Source organism: Micromys minutus (assembly GCF_963924665.1).
Source record: "Micromys minutus genome assembly, chromosome: 1".
Classification (NCBI taxonomy): Eukaryota; Metazoa; Chordata; class Mammalia; order Rodentia; family Muridae; genus Micromys; species Micromys minutus.
This window is the reverse complement of record NC_137969.1, coordinates 31,257,737-31,279,401: the sequence shown is the minus strand read 5'-3', so window position 1 is coordinate 31,279,401 and position 21,665 is coordinate 31,257,737. Positions and strand designations below refer to the sequence as shown.

The following is a 21,665-nucleotide window of genomic DNA, read 5'->3' as shown; positions in this document are numbered from 1 at the left end:
GCACCCCAGTTGCACCTCTCAAGCTGGTGACAAACTGTACTATCAGCTCCAGGGACCCAGAAAGGGGAGCAGTATTGGTTCCAATGGAGCCAGTGCCCCAAACACCACATTCTTACTAGGCATAAAGTGGAGTCATGCAGATACTCAGAAGAATGGTCCAGAGCGTGAACAGAGCTGAGCTGAGAGTTACTAACATTGGTTAAACTGCTCACAGCTTTTAGGAGAACAAGGATGTTCACACAATCTCAGGTATATTCTCCAAGATAACTGTTGGGAATCTGTAAAGCCCACCCCTCAGTTACCTGGCAGGTAAGCTCTGCCCCAGTGACCTGACACTATAAAGGGGGCTGTCCCCTCCTCTCTCTCTCTCTCTCTCTCTCTCTCTCTCTCTCTCTCTTTGCCTCTACTACCTTCTTAACTCTTCCATGACTTGACTAAACTCTATTCTGTACTATACCATAGTGTGGCTGGTCCCTCAGGGGGAAGGGATTCCCAACATGGGCCCCTCAGAGGTATCTCCCTTGCCTCCAGGCTTTGCCGTACCTCCATGGGACATATCCCTTCCCCCACTCTCTTCATCCTTTTCCTAACATTGGTGCCAAAACCCAAGACGTCATCTTTTAACAACATTGGTGCCCCGTGACTTTTTAACAATAATAACTGCCACCAAGATGTCACTTGACCCCGTCGGAGTCAAGATTCTCCAGGAGAGGGCCATCAGGAGACCAGTGTGGCTGAAGAAGCTGGGTCAACGGGGACAACACGTACCATGAAGATAGCAAGGAGAAGAACTGGGGGCTCAGGGCTTGGCTTTGACCTAGCGAGGGTGGAAGAAAACTGGCTCAGGGGTGGATGGAGTCTGGTGCTGGGACTAGGGAACCAGTTGTTTTTGATAAAGCAACTGTAGTAATTCAAGTGGGCCAGTGGAGGGAGCTGTTAATCGGTTTGGGGTTTGGGGGTTTTTTGTTGTTGTTGTTTTGGGTTGTTTTTTATTTTGTTTTCCTGAGTTCACGTGGCAAACTCAGAGGTTTTTGTCTGAGGTCCGTGTGCAAAAGAGCAACAGAGGCGCGGCGTTGAGATGTCGGGGCGACTGAGCTATCCAAGCTTGATACTACCAGCAATAAGATGGCCACGTGGGTATGAGCTGACCTGTCTTCCTTCCCTGCTTTCCTGGGCCTGCCCAACAAGGAGGCAGGAAGCAGCGGCTTTTCTCCGGGACCTCATGCTGAAGATGCCCACCGGGTTCCTATCTTTCTCATCTCGCCAGCGGTTTGACTTCTAGACTGGTTCCCAACGAGGAGAGAGATCCAAATTGGCTGTCTTCTGACTTACTAGAACCCAGGGAGAACCTGTACATCATGCAAGTCATGTCCAGAACATGTCTGAGAAAGGGACTCAACCCAGGCCATCCACGGGCTTGTAAAGCAGATTGCAGGAGGCCACGCATCGCATAACAACGAGTATGAAGTCAAACTCCTCCGCCCCGAGTAACCAGAGCTTGACCAGTAACCCGCAGCTTTCTGTATTCTAGCGCCCACTTCAACCCCGGGCCAATCAGGGAAGAAGACCTCCAGCGTCTCCACGCCGCTCCCAGCGGGTTCCACTTCTCTTACGGAGCAGTCCGGTCACCTCCCCTGGCTGCCCTTAGGCCTACCAACAGCTTGTCTTCATTGAATGGCCTTTGTTTATTCTCATTACCAGGAAGCAGAGAAAAGTTGCTGGGGCAGGACCCTGTCTTCTAGGGAGTTACTTAGATGTATTCACCCTTGGTCCGCTGCTCAAACTTCAGTCTCTGAAAACGGACTGGGGGAGGGAAGGGTTATTGGGTCTTTTTGTCCCTCTTCCCATTGTGGCCACATTGGATAATTCTCCTTTGTTAAATCTGGCCCTTTCTGATGGTTTACTGGGGAGAGATGGTGGAACCTGACTGAGGGCAGACTCCAAGTGTACTAACAGCAGTGTCAAAATAATAATCTGTAGTGTGATCCCTGGGGCTCACGCAAAACACTCTATCCAGGGAACTTTCCGGCTTCTAGCTTCACTGACTCCTCACTACACATGGTTTCCTCCGTCTTTGTCTTCTCTTGAGTCTTTCTCCCTTTCTTTTCTTAATTTTGTTTTAAGGTGTATGGGTGTCTTGCCTGTATATGTGTCTGTGTACCGCTGGTGTGCCTGGTGCCCTCAGAGGCCAGGAAGGGGTGGTAGATCCTCTGGAACTAGCCTATGGGTAGCACTATGTAGATGTTGGGAATCAAACCCAGATCCTCTGGAAGAGGAGCAGGTGCTCTTATATACTGAGCCACCTCTCCAGCTCCCTTTTCACTTTCTAATGTGCTGTGTCTAACCCTGGGTCATGATCCGGGCCTTCTGCAGGGTCTCTGCCTGCTGTAAATATAGATGGAGGTGTATATAAATATAAATATAGATCTTATTTTATGTGTATGAATGTTTGGAGGCTGGAGAGATGATGACTCAGTGGTTAAGAGCACCGACTACTCTTCCAGAGGTCCTGGGTTCAATTCCCAGCAACCACATGGTGGCTCACAACCATCTGTCATGGGATCTGGTGCCCTCATCTGGTGTTTCTGATGACAGCTACAGTGTACTCATAATTAATTAATTAATTAAATGACTTATTTGTGTGTGTGCATGCATGTGTTGTACATACGTGTGTGCACGTGTGAAGGTATGCTATGTGTATGAAAGTACCTAGGGTAAAGCAGAAGGCCTAGGTTCTGGAATCGCAGGAATTGTGAGCCAACAGATTTGAATCCTGAGAGACAAACTTGGTTCTCTACAAGATCACCAAGTGCCCTTAACAACTGAGCCATCTTTCCGGGCCCTGAAAATAATTTTTAATAGAATAAGGGGCACAAATAATTTTTCAAAGATTTTATTTATTTGTACTGTATGCATGTGAATATTTACATGTGAGTACAGTGTGCATGCAGTGCCCACAAAGGCCAGAGACAGGTCCCCTGAAACTGGACTTAGGTGCCATCCTTGGCTATCATGTGGGTGCTAGAAATCAAGCCTGCATCTTCAGCAAGAGCAACAAGCGCTCTTAACTGCTGAGCCATTCGTAAAGCCTAAAACACAATAGTTTGTATGTGTCACGGCAGTTCTGGTTCTGGGTTGATCTGTAGAAGATGGTGGAGTCCCTGAAATATTTTCGGCAGACTGGAACACCTAACCAGTCTCTACTAGAGGAAAAGCTCAGGGACTTCTCCCAGGCCATCTAAGACCAAGGTTAAACCCCAGTAAACTCTTTACCCTGTGCCTAAGGAATCATATGAAAGGAAATTTGGGCCCCTTTTTTAAGGTGGGGATCATCTTGATATTCTGATCCGTGCTGTCCTTCAGGATCCACAAGCCTGGGAACTTGTCCCAAATCACATCATGACTGGGGAAAAAAAAACCCCTAGACTGTAAAGGGTTCCCCGGCACTGTTGAGAAACCACATCTTTATCGCCTGCTAATTCTCCTCAGTCCCTGATCTGAGTCACAAAGACCCTCCTGGCTGGTTTCTGAAGGAGGAAGTAGCAGCTCGGATTTCTCTTCTCATCAGAGGAGAGCACAGGCCTCCCTCTTCCTACCAAAAGGACTCAACACCTCTCTCCTTTGCTGCACTCCTGCCTTGTCACTCAAACGCGGCCAGTCTAGACGCTATGCCAGCCAGCTCTCCCTCCTTGGCCCCTGTATACTCTGTACCCATCCGGTCCTTGGGCAGCCAGTCGGCTCACTTCCTTTTGTTTTTATTGTATATTTATCTTATTTATGTATGTGTGTATGTGTGTGCATGTATGCAGCCATGCAGGTGCCACAGTGTGTGAGTGTGGAGGTCAGGGGACAGCCATCCGTCCTCCGTGATCCACCTGAGGATCTGGTCCCTGCCTACACCTGTGCTTTCAGATGCCTGGAGGCCACATCAAAAGCCTCACAGCTGGGGAGGGGCTGCTCAGGGAACATCTCTGGAGGCTGCACCCCATCCACTGTGTCCCCCGACATAGACAAGTGCTAGCTAAGGAGCCACAAGGGAACAAACTACTATCACATAGTCCAGTGCAGCAGCCATGTAGTTCCCATCTCCTTGCTTAGAGCAACCAGTGTCATCTGGAATGTCTAACACACTCGCCCCAGGTGACAAGGGACAGGCCAAGGAGCTTTGGGGAAGGAGAGACCCCATTATATATGGGTATAATGATGGATCTGAAGGGTTGTGGAGAGAGCCTTAGAATGCTCAGGCAAGGCCTAGGACTAAGGTCTGCACACAGGGTAGTGACCCCAGCGACAAGGATGACACACAGTTGTGACTCCACTGAAGAAGGAGAGTTTCTAAGCACCATGACCAAGAATGAAGTCAGGGTGTACACCCAGAAGCCATAACAAGCACTACACGGAAGAAGCAAGTCCGTGGACCAGGGTGGCATCCACCGTCGGCTGCTTGGTTTCAGGTGCAGAGTACGTACTATCAAAACCCTGGTGTCCTTTTCCCATCCTGGCCATGCAGAGCTGATGGGGCATGAAAGAGCTTATACACATTGGAAGAGCACATGCTCAAAACTGGCAACTAGAACCAAGAACTAGAACACCCCCAGGGCACAAGAACCCCATGCCCCTTGCTGCTGGGCCTGGTGAATTCAGAGTAATGTCTTCATTCCTAGAACGTTCTGGCTTCCCGACCTAGCCTGCAGGCTCTGAGCATATGTGTGTACCTCACTGAACACCTTGTTCAGCCAGAGCCTCTCTGTCCTCCCTACACTTACCCAACCACACTGAAACATGTCCTCAACTGGCCAGTGTCACCCCGAGGGCCTCAAGACCAGGTTCCCTCGAGTACTGGGACAGAAGTACTTCTGTTAGGGTTCTGGTCTGTGTTCCACAATTGCACCTTAAAACCAATGTGGTATGTTTGTGATAGGGTCTAAGTAGCCCTAGCTGGCCTAGAGCTCACTACATAAACCAGTCTGGCCTGGAAAACACAGAGATCTGCCTGCCTTTGATACCTACTTCTGGGATCAAAAGTGTGTGTCACCATGAAAAGCTCTACAACTGATTCTTTTAGAAGCTAAGAAAATGCTTCAAAATGGCAGTATCCTTGATGGCTCAGTGGTTACGAGCACTGACTGCTCTTCTGGAGGTGCTGAGTCCAATTCCCAGCTCATGACCATCTGTAATGGGATCCAATGCCCTCTTCTGGTGTGTCTGAAAACAGCTACAGTGTACTCACATATATAAAATAAATTTTTAAAATCTTAAAAAAATATATATGTCAGTAGCCTGCTAGCAGAGTTGACTGTTCCCCAACCACTAACAATGTTTTCCCAAAAAATCTTGACAAGATGTCACCAGGGCTGCCCACAGCTCTGACACTTTCTGTTTATGTGCACAGAGAATATAATACAGGCACTTCAAAATATAGATGCAAATCTAGATCCAGATATATAGTCCCTCTCTCTTTATATATGTATGTGTGCGTGTGTGCACATATGTGTGTGTATGTGTGTGTGCACGAGTGTGTATGTGTGTGTATTGCTGGGGAGGGCATCCAAGGTGCTTTCTTCACACATGCTATGCAAAAGCTCTACTACTAACCTACAGCCCTAGCCAGATAAACACACACACACACACACACACAATTCTCTCCATGTAGTCCTTGGCTGTCCTGGAACTCATTCTGCAGACCAGACTGGCCTCAAACTCACAGAGATCCACTTGCCTCTGCCTTCCAAGTACTGGCTTGCACCACCGCGCCTGCCCAGAGATTTTCTTTCTAAGCTGTCTACACTGCCAGCCATGGAAGACCGTCTCTATTTGGGAGTGCTCAGTTTTTATCATCATGTTGTTAATCCTCAGTACAGGATGAAAGATGCTGTTGCTCCCTCCATTTTACAGGGAGCTGGGGCATGGGAGGAAATGACTTACCTGACTGACATAGAGTGTAGACAAAGGCAAATCCCCAGGGCAGCTCGGTTTAGGTGAGAGTGAGAGAGAAGAGTGGGGGTTGTCTGTGAACAGACAGGAACAGAGGGATGCTGGGCAGCCTGAGGGAGGGACTGCACCGCTCCTGTATCGGCCAAAGGAAAAGGTTAGTCTGAGCCAGTGCCTCGCACATGAGCAGGAGCAGCACTGAGCCGTTAACACACAGAATTGTGTATACAGGGAAATGACCCTTGCTCATTTTGTTCCCATACGAAAGTACTTAGGGATGGAACCATGGGGATTAATTGTGACAACACAGATGGTGGCCTTGACTCTGGAACAAGGTTTTCTTTTCTTTTTTATTTGTTTATTTTATGTATGAGCACATTGTAGCTGTCTTCAAACACACCAGAAGAGGGCGTCAGATCCCATTACAGATGGTTGTGATCCACCTTGTGGTTGCTGGAAATTGAACTCAGGACCTTTAGAAGAGCAGTCAGTGCTCTTAACCACTGAGCTATTTCTTCAGCCCCAGAATGAGGTTTTTAATTGTGAATCCAGGAATTCAATAGGGAGGTGTTTTTTTAAAAAACTGTTTCTACTCATTTATATGTTTAAAATCGTGCTTTTTAAAAAGCAATGGGGGGTGGAGGTGGAGAAATGGCTCAGCCTTTAAGAGCACTAGCTGATCTTTTAGTTCCCAGCTCCCACATGGCAGCTCACAACCGTCTGTAACTCCAGCTCCAGAGCATCTGATGCCCTCTTCTGGCTTCTATGACACTGCACACACATACACAGACATATACACAGGCAGAACACACATACACATAAAATTAAAATAGCGTATTAGTATTAGTGGGCTGGTGAGGTGGCTGAGCGGATAAAAGTATTTGCCATGCAAGTCTGACTTGTCTGACTTTGATCACTGGAGCCCACAGTGCAAGAAGAGAAGCAGTTCCTGAAAGTTGTCTCTCTCTTACACACACACAAACACACACACACACACACACACACACACAGAGTATAGACATACTAATAACAAACAAACAATGCAGTAATGGTGACACCTGCATCTTTAACTATCAATCTATCCACATGGCAGGATGAGAGGGCTTAATGGCTGGTGTTGAGGACATGGACCTCTTATAGCCACCTGTGCCAGCAGTAGTCCAGAATTGGGACAGTCTCCTGGAGAGTCCTAGACAGAACCGGCCACATGGGCAAAACATGAAACCTGTTTCTCAACAATGTTGCTTCTGTATTTAAACCCTGCACAGCCCTTTGCCCCTGTGCACATCTGTGACAGTAACAAACCAGGCATAGTGGGGAGGTGGGGTGCCTGGAGAGATGGCTTAAAGCAAAGAGTACTTGCTATACCTGCAGAGGACCCAGCATCAATTCCCAACCCCTGAATCATGAATCATAAACATCCATAACTCCAGTTCTAGAGAGTCAGATGCCCTCTTCTGGTCTCCATGGGCACCAGGCAAACTTGGCATGGTACACAAAAAAATACAGGCAGAAAAACACTCAAACACTACATGTTAAATAAAATTTTAAAATATAAGGAATCAGGAACAATCTAAATTTCCTGAATAGGCCAGGAAATACATGGTCGGATCCATAATGCTATGCAAACTAAAGAGCCATCCAACAGTTGAGTGTATCTGTGTGTCAACAGAGGAACCAGTTTCCAAGATACCTCTAAGTGGAGGGGAATAAAAAGAGAATTATCTTCTTAAAAACTGACCTATGCATCCATGTTTGAACCTGTTTTGATTATCTCCAAAAAGGGTAAGAAACAAACATCCAGAAACAAGGGCTGGATATGAGGCCTGAGGCAAGCCTCCCTTCCAGGTGGCCCAACTCTCTCCTCCTATTGCTCTGAAAGAGGACAGGAGGAACTAGAGAGGGGCTGGAGAGATGGCTCAGCGGTTAAGAGCACTGACTGCTCTTCCAGAGGTCGTGAGTTCAATTCCCAGCAACCACATGGTGGCTCACAACCATCTGTAATGGGATCTGATGCCCTCTCCTAGTGTGTCTGAAGACAGCTGCAGTGTACTCATATAAATATAAATAAATAAGACCTGGTCTTATATATATATACTGATACACACACTTGTATTATACACACACATACACTCACATATATACAAATACTTGTACTCACATATATACACACAGTCATGCACACATTAGCTTAAGAAGCAAGATGATGGAGCTGAGGAGCCCCTGGCCTTCTGCGGGCCACAGGGTGGGCTCAACCTGTCTCCTGGTTCCTCTCTGAAGCTAGAATTCCTTTGCTGCTACAGCAGGGTGGGAGGAGTCCAGAGCCTTGCCCGTCGGTGCAGATCATGAAAACCCCTTAAGTAAAAAGATGTTCTGCAACAGAGACTCAGATCATAGGTACTCATCACACATAGGATATACATCCAAAGAGTTCACAGGCAGATGAGGAGTAAGAAGAAGGAGCTCATGCAAGGGCCTAGAGCTTCAAGAGGCTGAGGACCCAGTCATGGACCAAGAGGTACCAAACCATTTGGAGAAGGGGGGCGGGGGCAGGGGATAGCAGCTGAATCTCACTATCAGACTTGAGCATGGCTGGGAAGAAGGGAGCAGGAATGGGGGCTCTGAGACCCATGGAAGCAACCAAGCAATTGCTGAAAGAGAGATATCTGGGATGTCTGCTAGCTTCGTGCCAGCCACCCCTGTATACAGTCACCTGTGTTTACAACTGCCGCCATCAGCTTAAAATTCTCAGTGGTTTCTCCTTTGAGCCTGTGTCTGTAAGTACAGCAGGACAGTGATACACAGGCAAAGATAACAGCTAGTGTGCACAGAACACAGAGGGCATGGGGCCTGGCTCCATGTGTACAAAGCCCCAGCAAGATACAGAGCGAACAGAGCTTCTGGGAAACCCAAGCAACCAAGAAACGCTGGCCAGCCCTTTCCTGGTGAGGAGGAAATGGAAACAGGGGAAGAATCAGAGCACTGGCAGAGCAGGGGTGTGGCCTAGCCTTGAATTTGAGCATGGCTGTGTCCTGACAGTGGCCTTAGATGTGGGACAACAAATGTTTATGTGTCTGCTGTGCAGCACCGGATCCCACAGGTGACCAAAGCACTGGCAGCTCCCACAAAGCAGATAAGCCTGAAAGTAAAGCTCAGTAAGAACAGCTCACACTCAGCAGGCTGCCTACTGTCAGGTCCCATTTACGTGAGATGCCCAGAATAGACAAATGCAGAAGCAGAGAAGAGAGAGGTGGTTGCCAAGGTCTGGGGGCTCAGGGGATTAGCGAGACACTGCTAGTGGGCACCAGCTTTCCTTTGGGGCTGGCCTGAAATGAAAGGCCAAGATTCCAGCCTGAGAGAGCTTCACCTGAGACTTAGTATTCAAAGAGGAGAGGCCATGGACCATCAGTGAAGACCTCTGGCCAAACAAAGGAGTATGACCAGTATCACAGACTGGAGCTGACAGCCAGTCAGCACACAGTCATTCTGGGTCATTACATCCCCTTCCTCACAAGAGAAATCAAGGAAATGTCCCCAGAGCAATGGGTGCACAGTGCCCAGCAGGATATCCCATCCTTGACATGACACCCTTGGCACATTATAGGCTCTTCTGGGAAGCAGCCACCCAATATGCCCTGAACAGGCAGCTCCTTTTCAATGTGTACCCTATATTCCCTACAAGGAGCAAGTGCTTCAACATTCTTTTAACAATTTTTAGCACCAGGAGAAGAAGCCATAACCTGAGGTATCCCCAACCTAAGACTTGTTTGACATCTTCTGTCTTTCTTCCCCCTATGTGACTGTGCAAATTTGAAGCTCAGAAGTTTTTGTGAAGGGTTGCAGCCCAACCATTCAAAGTGACACTTGTCACATTTGTTATAGCTCCTATTTCTTCCTTCTCGGCTCCTTAATTTTCCTCATTTTCATAATAAACAAGTATTACCTTTTAAGTGGAAAAAATGCCCACCCTTACAAAGGACTTTCTAAAAATGAACTCCATTGTGGCCCTTCTTCCTGGCACGCTGGGCCTGCTCTCTCTGTGTCCAAGAAGGAAGTGTTTTAGCTCATCCATGCCAGCCTGCCCTCCCTTCCCCAAAGTCTTCCTCCTGTGGGTTCTTTAAATACATCCCAGATGCTCACACTGCCATCAGTCACTTGTCTGCCACCGACACCATGCGCTGCTTCATCAGCCTCGTGCTTGGCCTGCTGGCCCTGGAGGTGGCCCTTGCTCGGAACCTACAGGGACCAGTCTTCAACTCAGGTAAGCCGCAGCTATCCACCTTACTACAGGGTGTGACTTGGAGAGTCCTCTCCCCAACCCCCAGACTGATCCCAGCTGTCTTACACTGAGGAGGCAAGGGACAAAAGGACACCCCTAGGGGAGAGTCCAAGGATGGCAGGAAGTAGGAACCTGCCCCACACAAACTACACAGCCTGGAATCTGTGTGGAAAATATTCAAGTTGAGAGACAGGTTGATGGGAGTTACCCTTAGGCTCTGGTCACTTCTGGTCAGATTCTGAATGCTCTACCTAAAATGATGAGCCTGTCTGTGGCTTAATGCTCTGCCTAGGACCATGAGCCTATGATGTGCTTCCTAATTTTCACAGCTGCTTTCTCACGCTTCTATCACCCAAACTCCAATTCTAGCAGGTTTTTTGGTTTGGGGGTTTTGTTTTGTTTTCACTTTTAAAGCTCCTCAAAAGCTTAGCTTTTTGTAGCTTCTATCCATGTCTCCAAACCTTCTTCTGAGAAGCCTTAGAGGTGAAGGTGGCATCTGGGCCCCCACTCACCTGCCTGCCTTTTGTGCAGCTCAGTCCATGTGCTCTGGATCCAGCTCCAGTGAAGACACTGAGTGCAACAACTGTAAAACCAGCGAGGAGTGTGTCCAGAACAACGACATTTGTTGTCCCGGTTGCTGTGGTAGCACCTATAAACCTCTTGCCCCCAGTAAGTTCCTGTCCAATCCTTGCGGTGGGGAGGAGCCAGCAGGTCAAGAGTCTGCCTAGAGAGGACACATAGACCTTTACTCACACACCAACTCTGAGCCCCTCTCACCTACCAGACCCTCCCTGTAGCCTGATGCTCTTCCTGGCCCTTGGGGTCTTAGGCTTCCAACGCTCTGCCTGACAATAGGACAGACCTCAACAAATGCCCCATTCACAAAATGGGTTCTTTTCAGTCAGAGTTCAGTAAAGTGCATTCATCAAAGCTTGATCATGGAAGGTTTTGGGTGCTAAGATAGTGACTCTCTCTCCCCAGTTGATGTTCCAAAGGCTGGCCACTGCCCCTGGAATCCATCCCAGATGATCACTGCTGGGCCATGCCCCAAGGAAATAAAATGCTTCAGCGACAGTGAATGTACTGGCAACAAGAAATGCTGCAACATTGACTGTGTCATGACTTGTGTGAACCCAGAACCAGGTATGCAGCTTCAAGACCCAGGAGCCCCATTTCTCCCCAGACTTTCTCTGGCCACCACCTTACCCTTCATGAGATCCAAGAGCAGATACGATGTGAGGACAGCCCAGGACTAGGTCCCAGGGTAGGAGGAGAATGTCCTAGCCAATCCATGTACACCACCTGCAAGCCTGTGGGGACATGCTGTGGCCAATCACAGTAGAAGTGAATGTCAGTGAACAAGTAGGCCTGAGAGAACAGGCCATTCCAACACTCAAAGCTGGTCCTGCTGAGTCCAGGAGCCACATGGTGCCTTTGGCACTTAACCAGAGGAAACAGTGAAGTGTTCAAAGTTAAGAACAGGAGCTCAAATCCAGCGGACTATGTCCACCTGTGACCTTGGCATCCCTTCTGCTGGTGAGGGCGTCTCACCGACCTGCTTATGGGTAATTAGGGGTCAGTGTAAAGAACTGTACACGCTCACCTGCAAAGCCAGTAAAGGGGTCTGCCCTTCAGGCCCCTGGAGTAGTAGGTCTGACTAAGATAGAAGCAGAGGTAACCTCCATTGTCTCATCCCCATCCATATCCCCTACAGAGATATCCCTTCAGTGAGCAGCCTGCCCTGGGATCCCTGCCTGTCAGGAGTGACCAGTCCAAGCCTGTACAGCAAGAACCTTCACTCTTGGATCCAAAGAGAACATAATGCTTCCTACCTGCTGCTAATAAAAATCCATTTGGCTTTATGTCTCTGTCTGTCCATCTGTCCTGAGCTCTTGGAATGACAAGGCAAGCACACACAGGCCTGCATTACCCTAGGATCTCCAGGGTGGCAAGTCAGCCACAGGTGATCCCCCAGTGGTGGTGAGCAAGCATGGGAGGGCAGGATGCTCAATCAGGCTGCCGAGCTACAGCCAAACTCCATCCAGACTGTGGAACCAAGGTAGACCTCAGGACCAGGAAAGATCTCCTCACCTCGCTCCAGAGAAATGAGTATTTTTTGCATCTGAATCCTTCCAAGGTGTGACCAGCCCCAGCCCCAGCCCCAGCCCCACACAGAGCAGAAGCTGGCTTCTCTCAATTAGGGTTTCTATTGCCACAATGAAACACCATTACCAAAAAAATAAGTTGGGGAGAAAAGGTTTTTTTTTGGCTTATAGGTTCATGTCATTCATCACTGAAGGAAGTTAGGACAGGAACTCACACAGGGCAGGAACCTGGAGGCAGAACCTGATGCAAAGGCCATGGAAGATGATGCTTACTGGGTTGCTTCCCCTGGCTTACTCAGCCTGCTTTCTTATAGACTGCTCTTCCAGAGGTTCTGAGTTCAAATCCCAGCAACCACATGTTACCTCACAACCATCTGTAGTGAGATCTGATGCCTTCTTCTGGTGTGTCTGAAGACAGCTACAGTGTATTTATATATAATAAATAAGTAAATCTTTAAAAAAATAAAATAAAATCAGCTAGAACTTGTTTCACATCATTATTCAAAACAGTTCTTAATTAAAAAAAAAAAAAAAAAAAAAAAAAAACTTCCATCTTGAAGAGAACCTAAGAAAAGGCACAGGATTTTCTAAAAAGCAGTGTGTCAGGGGGTTTTAGCTGAAGCTAAAAATTTCATCCTGCAGAGAAGCTAGTTAAAACTCAGAAAGTAATAGGGAGTTTGTAGAGGGGAAACCAGGAAGGGGGATAACATTTGAAATGTAAATAAATAAAATAACCAATAGGTAAAAAACTCAGGAAGTAAACAACACAAAACTTTTAGGAAGTTTCTGAAACTGACATATGTGCTAGGCTCCTCCTTCCTCAAATCTATATAAGCAGTAAAAACTTCTAAAAGACACTCTCAGACCAGCAGGCTGCATGGAAAACAAAACTCTAGACAATAGAAAAGTAACTAAGACACCTTCACTCATACTCCTAACTCTAAGAGAATTCATTGTTCCATCAAATCGGACTTTGGTAGTACCCTTACTTTGATTCATCATTCATTCTTTTATCTGGGCAGGGTAGACATTTGTTCATGTCTCTTCTTTTTTGACTCCAACCTGTCAGAATAAAGGTCACATGGCTTTGCCATCGTAAGGTCCAAGAGCTGTAATGGTGAATTTTAATTGTCAATTTGACTGGATTTAGAATCAGCATGGAGACAGAACTCTGAGTGAGCTTATTAAGATGTTTCTAGACCTGGGAGGGGGGATAGGAATGGGGGGAAAGAGGATAACATTTGAAATGTAAATTTACAGAGAATATCCAATAAAAATGAAAGAAATAGGAAAAAAAAAGATGTTCTAGAAGAGTTTAACAAGGAGAGGAGACCCACTGATGTCTGTCCTAACTGGATCCAGCTGACAGTCCCTGATATTAGGAGTTCAAGAGGGTCAGTTTAGCATGTCTGATGATGAGACTCACCAAAGCTGTACATTCTGTAATATATAAATCTCAAAACAAAATTTAAGTATCATCAAGATGTCTGTTTGGATCGTATCAGTCTGTGTAGGGTTTATGGAGTAATTAAAATGAAATTCTGCTTTTTTGTTTTGTTTTATTCTTTTTGAATCTAGTTCTTCAGAAGGTCTCCCTCTATCAAATCTGATCCACATAACTCTGGAAGGTGTCCGGAGTCTAATCACCTTTTCTAAAAGTGCAAAGACAAAACCTTTCCCAAATCAGCATACCCTTTACTCAGCAACCAGAAAAGCTTGCATCCTGTATTCTTTCCCAGAGAAATAATATAACCACAAAACTCAAACTCACACCCATTTTGAAAATTAAAACAATTCAAAACAAGTGAACTAAAATACTGCATGAGCCTATTCTTAAGCCTTTTTAATTTGTCCTGCCAGGAAATTAACCCAAAATTTCCGTGATGCCCACATTAGAGAATATGAGTTTCCTGCAGACTTTAATGTCTGTTATGCTCTCTGCCTGGGGCCTCAGACTTCTATTTATTAATAACTTCTATACTATCTATCTCTTATGCTCTCTACCTGGAGCCTCAGACTTCTTTTTTTCTTAACTTAGTTCCAAATAGTGGGCAAAAATTCCCCACTATTTGAACAGACTCTGTCTATAAATCTATCCTAAAAGCAAATAAACCAGTCTTTGAATTAAATCATTCTCCAATCAACATTTGCTAAGGAAGCAGGCAGCTTCTGTTTTCGGCTCTTGGACTCAGAGCAGCCTGCCTTTTGCAGCAGAGGACCTCAGACTACCCCTGTGTTTTTTTGTTTCAAGGTTCCCTATTTGAGTCCACATGACTTATTCTGGCACCACCTTTCTCTCACTTGGATTAAAGAATTCTAACTCTCATGCTGATAATCTTAAATTTCTAGTGGATTCTTGCCTAACACATTGGATCACAACTTGTTGAAGGCTGTTCTAATCTCAGCAGACTTTCTGGCCCAGAGCTCCCAAACAAATCAGCATTTATTTCTCTCTGCTTCCTGACTGTAGAAGTAATATGGTGGCAGCAGAAAGAGCACCAGGATTAAATGAGGAACTGGGGAGATGGCTCAGTGGGTAAGAGCACATCCCATGAAAGTAAGAACATGTGAATTCAGGTCTCCAGCACTCACATGAAAGCTGCACATGGCTACATGTACCTGTAACTCCAGCACTCTATCCGTTGGACAAGGATAGATTCTGGGAAGTTGTTGGCTGTCAAATTTAGCTAAAGTGGCTCTAAGACCTAAATTGAGTCTTATCTATTTGAGGCTCCCATGAATGAGACAAGAGATCGGGGATCGATGCAAAAGCAAGAGGTTTATTAGTCCAATGCACTGGGGTGGTCTACATCCAAAGGAGAGGCGACCCTGAGCACTCTGTCAGTATAGTTTTTATACACACTTGGTAATGAGTGGGCTACAACAATGGTGATTAGTCATGCAAGCATTGGTGGGTTTAGTTGACTTTTAAGTTGATTGGCTGTTGCCAATGTGGGTTGCATCTCAGGACCTATGCTCTACATTCCAGAGACCGCCCAGATAAGACACTTCTTCTCCCTGGGAAGGAGTGCTGTTTGGTACCTGGGTCATATTTCTTCCCCTACATTCCAGGGACTGCCCAGATAAGGTTGAGGCACTCCTTCCTGGAGGGTGCGGAACCGCAAAAGCCCTTAGTGGAAGAAGGGAGCTGTAAGACCCTCAGTGAGAGGGGAAAACTGTAGGGAGGGTGTGAGACTGTAAAAGCCCTTAGGGCCCCTCATGGCAAGCTTCAGTTTCTGTAAGACTCTGATCGACACCCAACTTTCTCCTCTGCCATACACAGGCAGGCACACTCAGAGAGGGGGGGCTTGTGGGGGATGAGAAAAAAGCTAGTTAGTAGAAAGACTGGAAACCCATCCTAAGGAGGGCAGCACATAACAAAACTGTACACTTGAACACTTGAACTGTAGGACCCCCTTTCGGGGACCCCCAATCGAGTCTCAGGACACGGGGTTACCCAATGAAACTGGAGAGACCTTGCTGCAAAAGCACGAGGTAGTTTAATGACGGAGCTCCGGGCCGATACATATCTCATGCAGGAGACAGAGGCATCGACCCTGAACTCAATTAGGGGAACATATTTATGGGGAAAATTACATAAGCAGTTAGCAACAAGCACATAATAATTTCATTGGTTTATTCAAATTGGCACACTCTGTCTGCTTTTGGATATGATTCAACTCTAGACCACTCTGTTTTTGAAGGCACACTGACCTTCATACTAGTTTTTCTCAGGACTGCAAGGCCAGCCTAGACCTTATCAAGTGGCTGGTCTGGGTTTGGGTCATTTCTTTAAACAAGTTATTTTGTTTTTAGCCTTGAAGCATATTTGTCCTCAAAACAGGATCAGTGGGGCCAACTTGAAATTTTAACTCTTTCAGAACACCTGGGAGGTCTGAGAAGGAAGCACTTAATGTTAAAGACCCATACAGGGTCCTGCCACTGGGGAAGTTGGGCTTTTGCATTTTAGGCCTGTCTCTGCTCTTTAGTGCATGTGTATTCTTAGGAGTATTTTTCTCTTTCTTTTTCTTTTCTTAAGATTTATGTATTAGAGCTGGAGAGATGGCTCAGCCGTTAAGAGCACTGACTGCTCTTCCAAAGGTCCTGTGTTCAGTTCCCAGCAACCACATGGTGGCTCACAACCATCTGTAATGGGTTCCAACGCCCTCTTCTGGTGTGTCTGAAAACAGCTACAGTGGCCCCATTGGCTGCTCCGACAAGCCATCTTTGCATTGTTCCCCCGGCGCTCACTGCAGCCACCTTTGCCGCCCACCACCTCCTCCAGCAGCTTTCTCGCCAGAGTCCTCGAACTCGACTAATCCCTTGCTCGCAGCATCGGACCACCGGCGTGCCCCACCATGTCAGACGCGGCAGTGGACACCAGCTCCAAGATCACCACCAAGGACTTGAAGGAGAAGAAGGAAGTTGTGAAGGAGGCAGAAAATGGAAGAGATGCACCTGCGAATGGGAACGCCCAAACTGAGGAAAATGGGGAGCAGGAGGCTGACAATGAGGTAGACAAAGAAGAGGAAGAAGGTGGGGAGAAAGAAGGTGGGGAGGAAGAGAAGGAGGAGGAAGAAGGTGATGGTGAGCAAGAGGATGGAGATGAAGATGAGGAAGCTGAGGCTCCTACGGGCAAGAGGGTAGCTGAGGATGATGAGGATGATGATGCTGATACCAAGAAGCAGAAGACTGATGAGGATGACTAGACAGCAAGAGGAAAAGCTAACCTTACACACCGTGACCTATTCACCCTCCACTTCCTGTCTCAGAATTCAAACGTGGTCACCTTCCAGTAGAGAAGCAGGCCCCGCCCACCCATAGTGGGCAGTGCCACCCACAAATGACATGCGCTCTCCACCACCCCACCAAAACCACAACATGAATTGGCAACATGGGAGAAAAAAAAACAGAACTTCCCAGGCCCTGCTTTTTTTCTTAAAAATACTTCAAAAGGAAAATTTGTTTGTATTTTTTATTTACATTTTATATTTTTGTACATATTGTTAGGGGTCAGCCATTTTTAATGATAATGGGTCACCGAACCAGCCCTCAGAGCGTTTTAGGTCCTACTTCAGACTTTACTTGTGGTGTGACCATGTTCATTATAATCTCAAAGGAGGAAAAAAAAAAAACTTGTAAAAAACGAAATCAAAAATAACAACAACAAAAAAAATCTTATTCCGAGCATTCCAGTAACTTTTTTTTGTGTATGTACCTAGCTGTACTATAAGTAGTTGGTTTGTATGAGGTAGTTAAAAAGGCCAAAGATAAAAGTTTTCTTTTCCTTTTTTTTTTTTTTTTTTTTTTTTTTGGTCTATGTAGTTGCTGTTTATTTTGTGGGGGGGGCTGTTTGATGTGTGAAACAATGTTCAACAGTAAACAGGAATTTTATTTTGAAAAAAAAACAGCTACAGTGTTCTCACATAAAATAAATTTTTAAAAAATTTTAAAAAGATTTATAGAGGCTAGAGAGATGGCTCAGTGGTTAAGAGCACTGACTGCTCTTCCAGAGGTCCTGAGTCCAAATCCCAGCAACCACATGGTGGCTCACAACCATCTGTAGTGAGATCTGATGCCCTCTTTTGGTGTGTCTGAAGACAGCTACAATGTACTTATATATAATAAATAAATAAATCTTAAAAAGAAAGAAAGAAAGCCTGTAGGCAAGCCTGTGGAGCATTTTCTTGACTGATGATTCATGCAAGAGGGCCCAGCCAACTGTGGGCAGTGTCACCCCTACACAGGTGGTCCTAGATGCTGTAAGAAAACAGGCTGAGCAAGCCAGTTCCTTCATGACCTATTGAAGTAATTTTATGGGGGTGCTTCTGTCCCACTCTAGCCTATATAGCCCCAACTAAAAGACACAGAAACCTGGTATTTTATTAAGCTAACCTGGTATTTTCTTAAGCTAACCTGGTATTTTATTAAGCTGTTGACATCATGCTGGGCAGATTCTCACCTACATCCCAGCCATAGGCCCTGTGTTACTTACCCGCTGAATCTTGCTCTGTTTCCTCTGCTCCATGTGTGTCCTCATAGTGATTTTCTCTTGACCACACGTTATGGTCCATCCTGCCTCATGGCAACCTCTTTCTTCCCTACCTTTTTTCTTCTCCTCATGGACCCTACCTGAGACCCTCTACTCCATCTCAAGTTCTACCTTCTTCTCCCTGCAGCCTAGCCACGGGCTCCAGTCTTTTATTGTCCAGTCAGAGGTTATTGGGGAACATTCTTTTTTGAATCAGAAACTTGATTAATAAAATTTTGCATACAAATAGGGAATGTATTGTAAGTTTTATTTCCTAATCAGATATAATATGAAAAATTGATACAAGGTAATACTATTAGGAAAGAGTACAAGTGCGAAGACCTGGTGTTGAGAAGTTGAGGGGATACGCACATTGACCGGCCCAGATTGATGAGATACCTGAGGCTGCAGTGAAATCAACAAACAACAAATACCAAGTCTTTTTTGTGGGGGGCGGGGACCCATGAGATGGCATTCCTGGGCCCCAAAGACCTCTTCTTTTATGAGGAATCCAAGAAGAAGTTTGGCAAGCCCAACAAGAGGAAAGGGTTCAGGGAGGGGCTGTGGGAAATTGAGAACAACCCTACAATCAAGGCCTATGGCTACCAGTCCTCCCAGAAAAAGAGCTATGCAGAAGAGCCGGAAAAAGAACCTGAAGTCCATGAGGGTGACGGTGATAAGAAGGCAATGCAGAGAGTAGCAACAACTAAGAAGGGAAACTGGGCATTGTAGATGGTCCTGCAGCCATTTGTATTTTGATATTAATTCCACTTCCCCAAGCCTAGTCACGTACTCAGGTGGCTTCATCTGAACCTTCCCATTTTAATTAGTAAAATAAAGGCAAGAGCCAGTGATCGGGCAGAGGAAGAGAGGTGGAGAGAGAGGGTCTGAGATAAGGGGAGAGGAGACAGAAGGGAAAAAAAAAAAGATGGACATTGGAAAGGATGAACTGGATCCAGGTGGACTTAATTGGCGTTAGGTAGCTATAAACATTTTAAGGATTTTATAGGTCTTTTTATCTCATATAGAAGGGCAGTTCACATCTTTGTCCATTTGATGTAATCTTATTGTGTAGAGAATTTGTGGATTGAGAGTTTAATATATAAACCTGTATGAAAAGCTATCGGGCCTTAGAGTCATGTTTGTGCTGGGCAGGGTGGTAATTCCACCCGGGAGGGAGGCAGTAGGGCAGGCAGAGTAAACTGCCAGGGAAAGGAAGTGCAGAGAATACGGCTTTTGGGTTGAGTGACAGAGTCCACACACCCAGCTCCTTACTAGAAGCAGCACCTGAGGCATGAGACCTCGGGGCTGATAAAGGGATAAGCCTTTCCATCTTTAGTATTTACTGCAAGAGGTCATTGATGAGCAGCCAAGGAGAAGACTGAAAATGGCATGCTGAAGAGGAAATCAGGGGACATGCTCCCCTGAAACGTCCCAAGTCGTCAGGAGCCCACAAAGAGGGGGACAAGGACATAGCTGCCTTGGGGGGTGAGAGGCCCCTACCAGTAGAGATGGAGAACAGCAAGCTCTCTGAGCCAGACTCTGGCCAGGGACCTTCTCCAGAGGAAGAAGAGAGGGAGGAAGAGGCTGCCAAGGAAGAGGCTGAAGCCCAGGGAATCAGAGATCATGGGAGCCTGTAGCCACCAATGTTTCAAGGGGAACCCCTGCCCCGTTCCTGCTGCTGTCTGAGTGCTACTGGGGAAACTGGCCAGGGCCTGCAAACTGGGAACCCTTTTCTACTCAACTCACCCTATTCCTTCACTCACTCTCTCCTCTTTAAGCCCACTCCTGGAGATTGTCTTGGCCCTCACCTCCGGCTCCCTTCCTATATAACCTGTGACCTGAGTCAGGGCCATGTGCCCCAGGATGAGATGAGGTCTTCGTATCTCCTTACGCTTATTTCCTAGGTTTCTGTTGGGGTCTGGGCTGCTGTTTCCACTCCCGACCCCTCTGCCCTGCTGAAGGCATTCTAGACCTTTGGGGTGGGTTGGGGCAGGAGTGGAGGTGAAGGAATATAAATGAGTGTGGGTTCATGGATGGCATTGCCTACCTGAGCATTGCCTATCTCCAGCCCCCACAGCTTTTTTCCCATCTGCCTACATTCAAGAAATGGGACACTGGGGAGAGAGGCTACCATCCATATGTAAATCCTTGGTGATTTTTGGAAACACTTTTTCCCCTGACCCCAGGGTTCAAGGAATTGTAGATTAACATCTGGACTTTGGATTTTCCAAGTTGTCTCTAGGACCTGGAGAGAGCTGAGGGGCCAACTGATTTGCACTGAGGAAATGCCTCTTTAGAGCTCAGGGCAGAGATGACAACCTGGGGAGACACTGCTGCCTTTGTCCCACTTCCCAATGCTCAAGGCCAGCCTGTTGTCAAACATTTCACCCAGACATGAGGGTAAAGACACATTTTTTTAGGAAGTGTTTTTAATTTAGAAAAGATTATCAAAGGAAAAGAGTTAACCCACCCCTTTGTGTGCTCCCTTTTCTGCTCCTTTCCCCCCACTATTGACCCATTTTTGAGGTGCACCAGGAGACTCACCTTCTCATCAGGGTTGGTTTTCTCTTTGGAGCTGGGGCTTTGATGTTCTTCCAGAGTTGTTCTCTGAAATTTTCACACACCCAGTTTGTAGCCCACTGAGAATACAGGAAAAAGTGGCCTCCAGCCTTTTCTAGTGGTTTCTTCTGCCTCTCTTTCTTCTCTTGTCTTTTAATCCCATCTCTCCTCTGGGCTCTGAAGAAAAATTGCTGACTGTAGCTTTGAAAGTGTAGCTCTGAGAATAATAGACAATTAGAGTTCTAGGAAAATAAAGCCGTTGATATTAAAATAATAATAATAATACTATTGTATTGATCCAAAGTGGAGATTTATAAGTGTATAAGTGTGTGTGTGTGGATAAATTTGTATGTGTACATATATATGTATATTACATATACATATGTATATATTATGTAATAAGTATTGTAATATATGTGTGTGTGTGTGTGTGTGTGTGTGTGTGTAGAATCTCTTGTGTATTGTATGGATGCATTACCTGTCAACTTAAAAGCCTATGGCCCGTAAGAAAGGGTAGTATAGAAGGTGGGACATCTGGGAGGCAGAAATAATTCTGGGATAGAGGCAGGAGTGGAAGATTCACCCTGGAAGATGTGACAAGATGCATAGTACCTGAGCACAGGTAACCAGCTACATGGAAGAATGCAGATTAAAGTAAGTGGGTTATAATAAGTACAGAGGGAGATGTCGATTCCATAATTGGTTTGTGACTGTGTCAATAAAGACGGTGGAAGTCAATTGTTGGGTGAAAGGAAAA

General features: G+C 46.2%; 2 protein-coding genes and 1 pseudogene across 3 annotated transcripts; all 3 read left to right on the top strand.

The window, feature by feature from the left end:
- Nucleotides 1–10,104: 10,104 nt before the first annotated feature.
- LOC308423236 (whey acidic protein-like) lies at nt 10,105–11,466 on the top strand (the record flags this gene model as incomplete). The annotated part of the gene is made up of 3 exons (XM_080919939.1): nt 10,105–10,192; nt 10,742–10,879; nt 11,192–11,466. The coding sequence occupies 3 exons, from the start codon at nt 10,105–10,107 to the stop codon at nt 11,464–11,466; spliced, it is 501 nt and encodes a 166-aa protein (XP_080776065.1).
- Nucleotides 11,467–16,673: 5,207 nt separating this feature from the next.
- On the top strand, nt 16,674–17,024 carry LOC308415250 (uncharacterized protein; the record flags this gene model as incomplete). The annotated part of the gene is made up of 1 exon (XM_080910245.1): nt 16,674–17,024. The coding sequence occupies one exon, from the start codon at nt 16,674–16,676 to the stop codon at nt 17,022–17,024; it is 351 nt and encodes a 116-aa protein (XP_080766371.1).
- A 992-nt stretch (nt 17,025–18,016) lies between these two features.
- Nucleotides 18,017–19,986, top strand: LOC308423168 (hepatoma-derived growth factor-like; annotated as a pseudogene). The gene is made up of 3 exons: nt 18,017–18,077; nt 18,654–19,096; nt 19,716–19,986. The product of its transcript is annotated as a hepatoma-derived growth factor-like (transcript).
- The last annotated feature ends 1,679 nt before the right edge of the window (nt 19,987–21,665 follow it).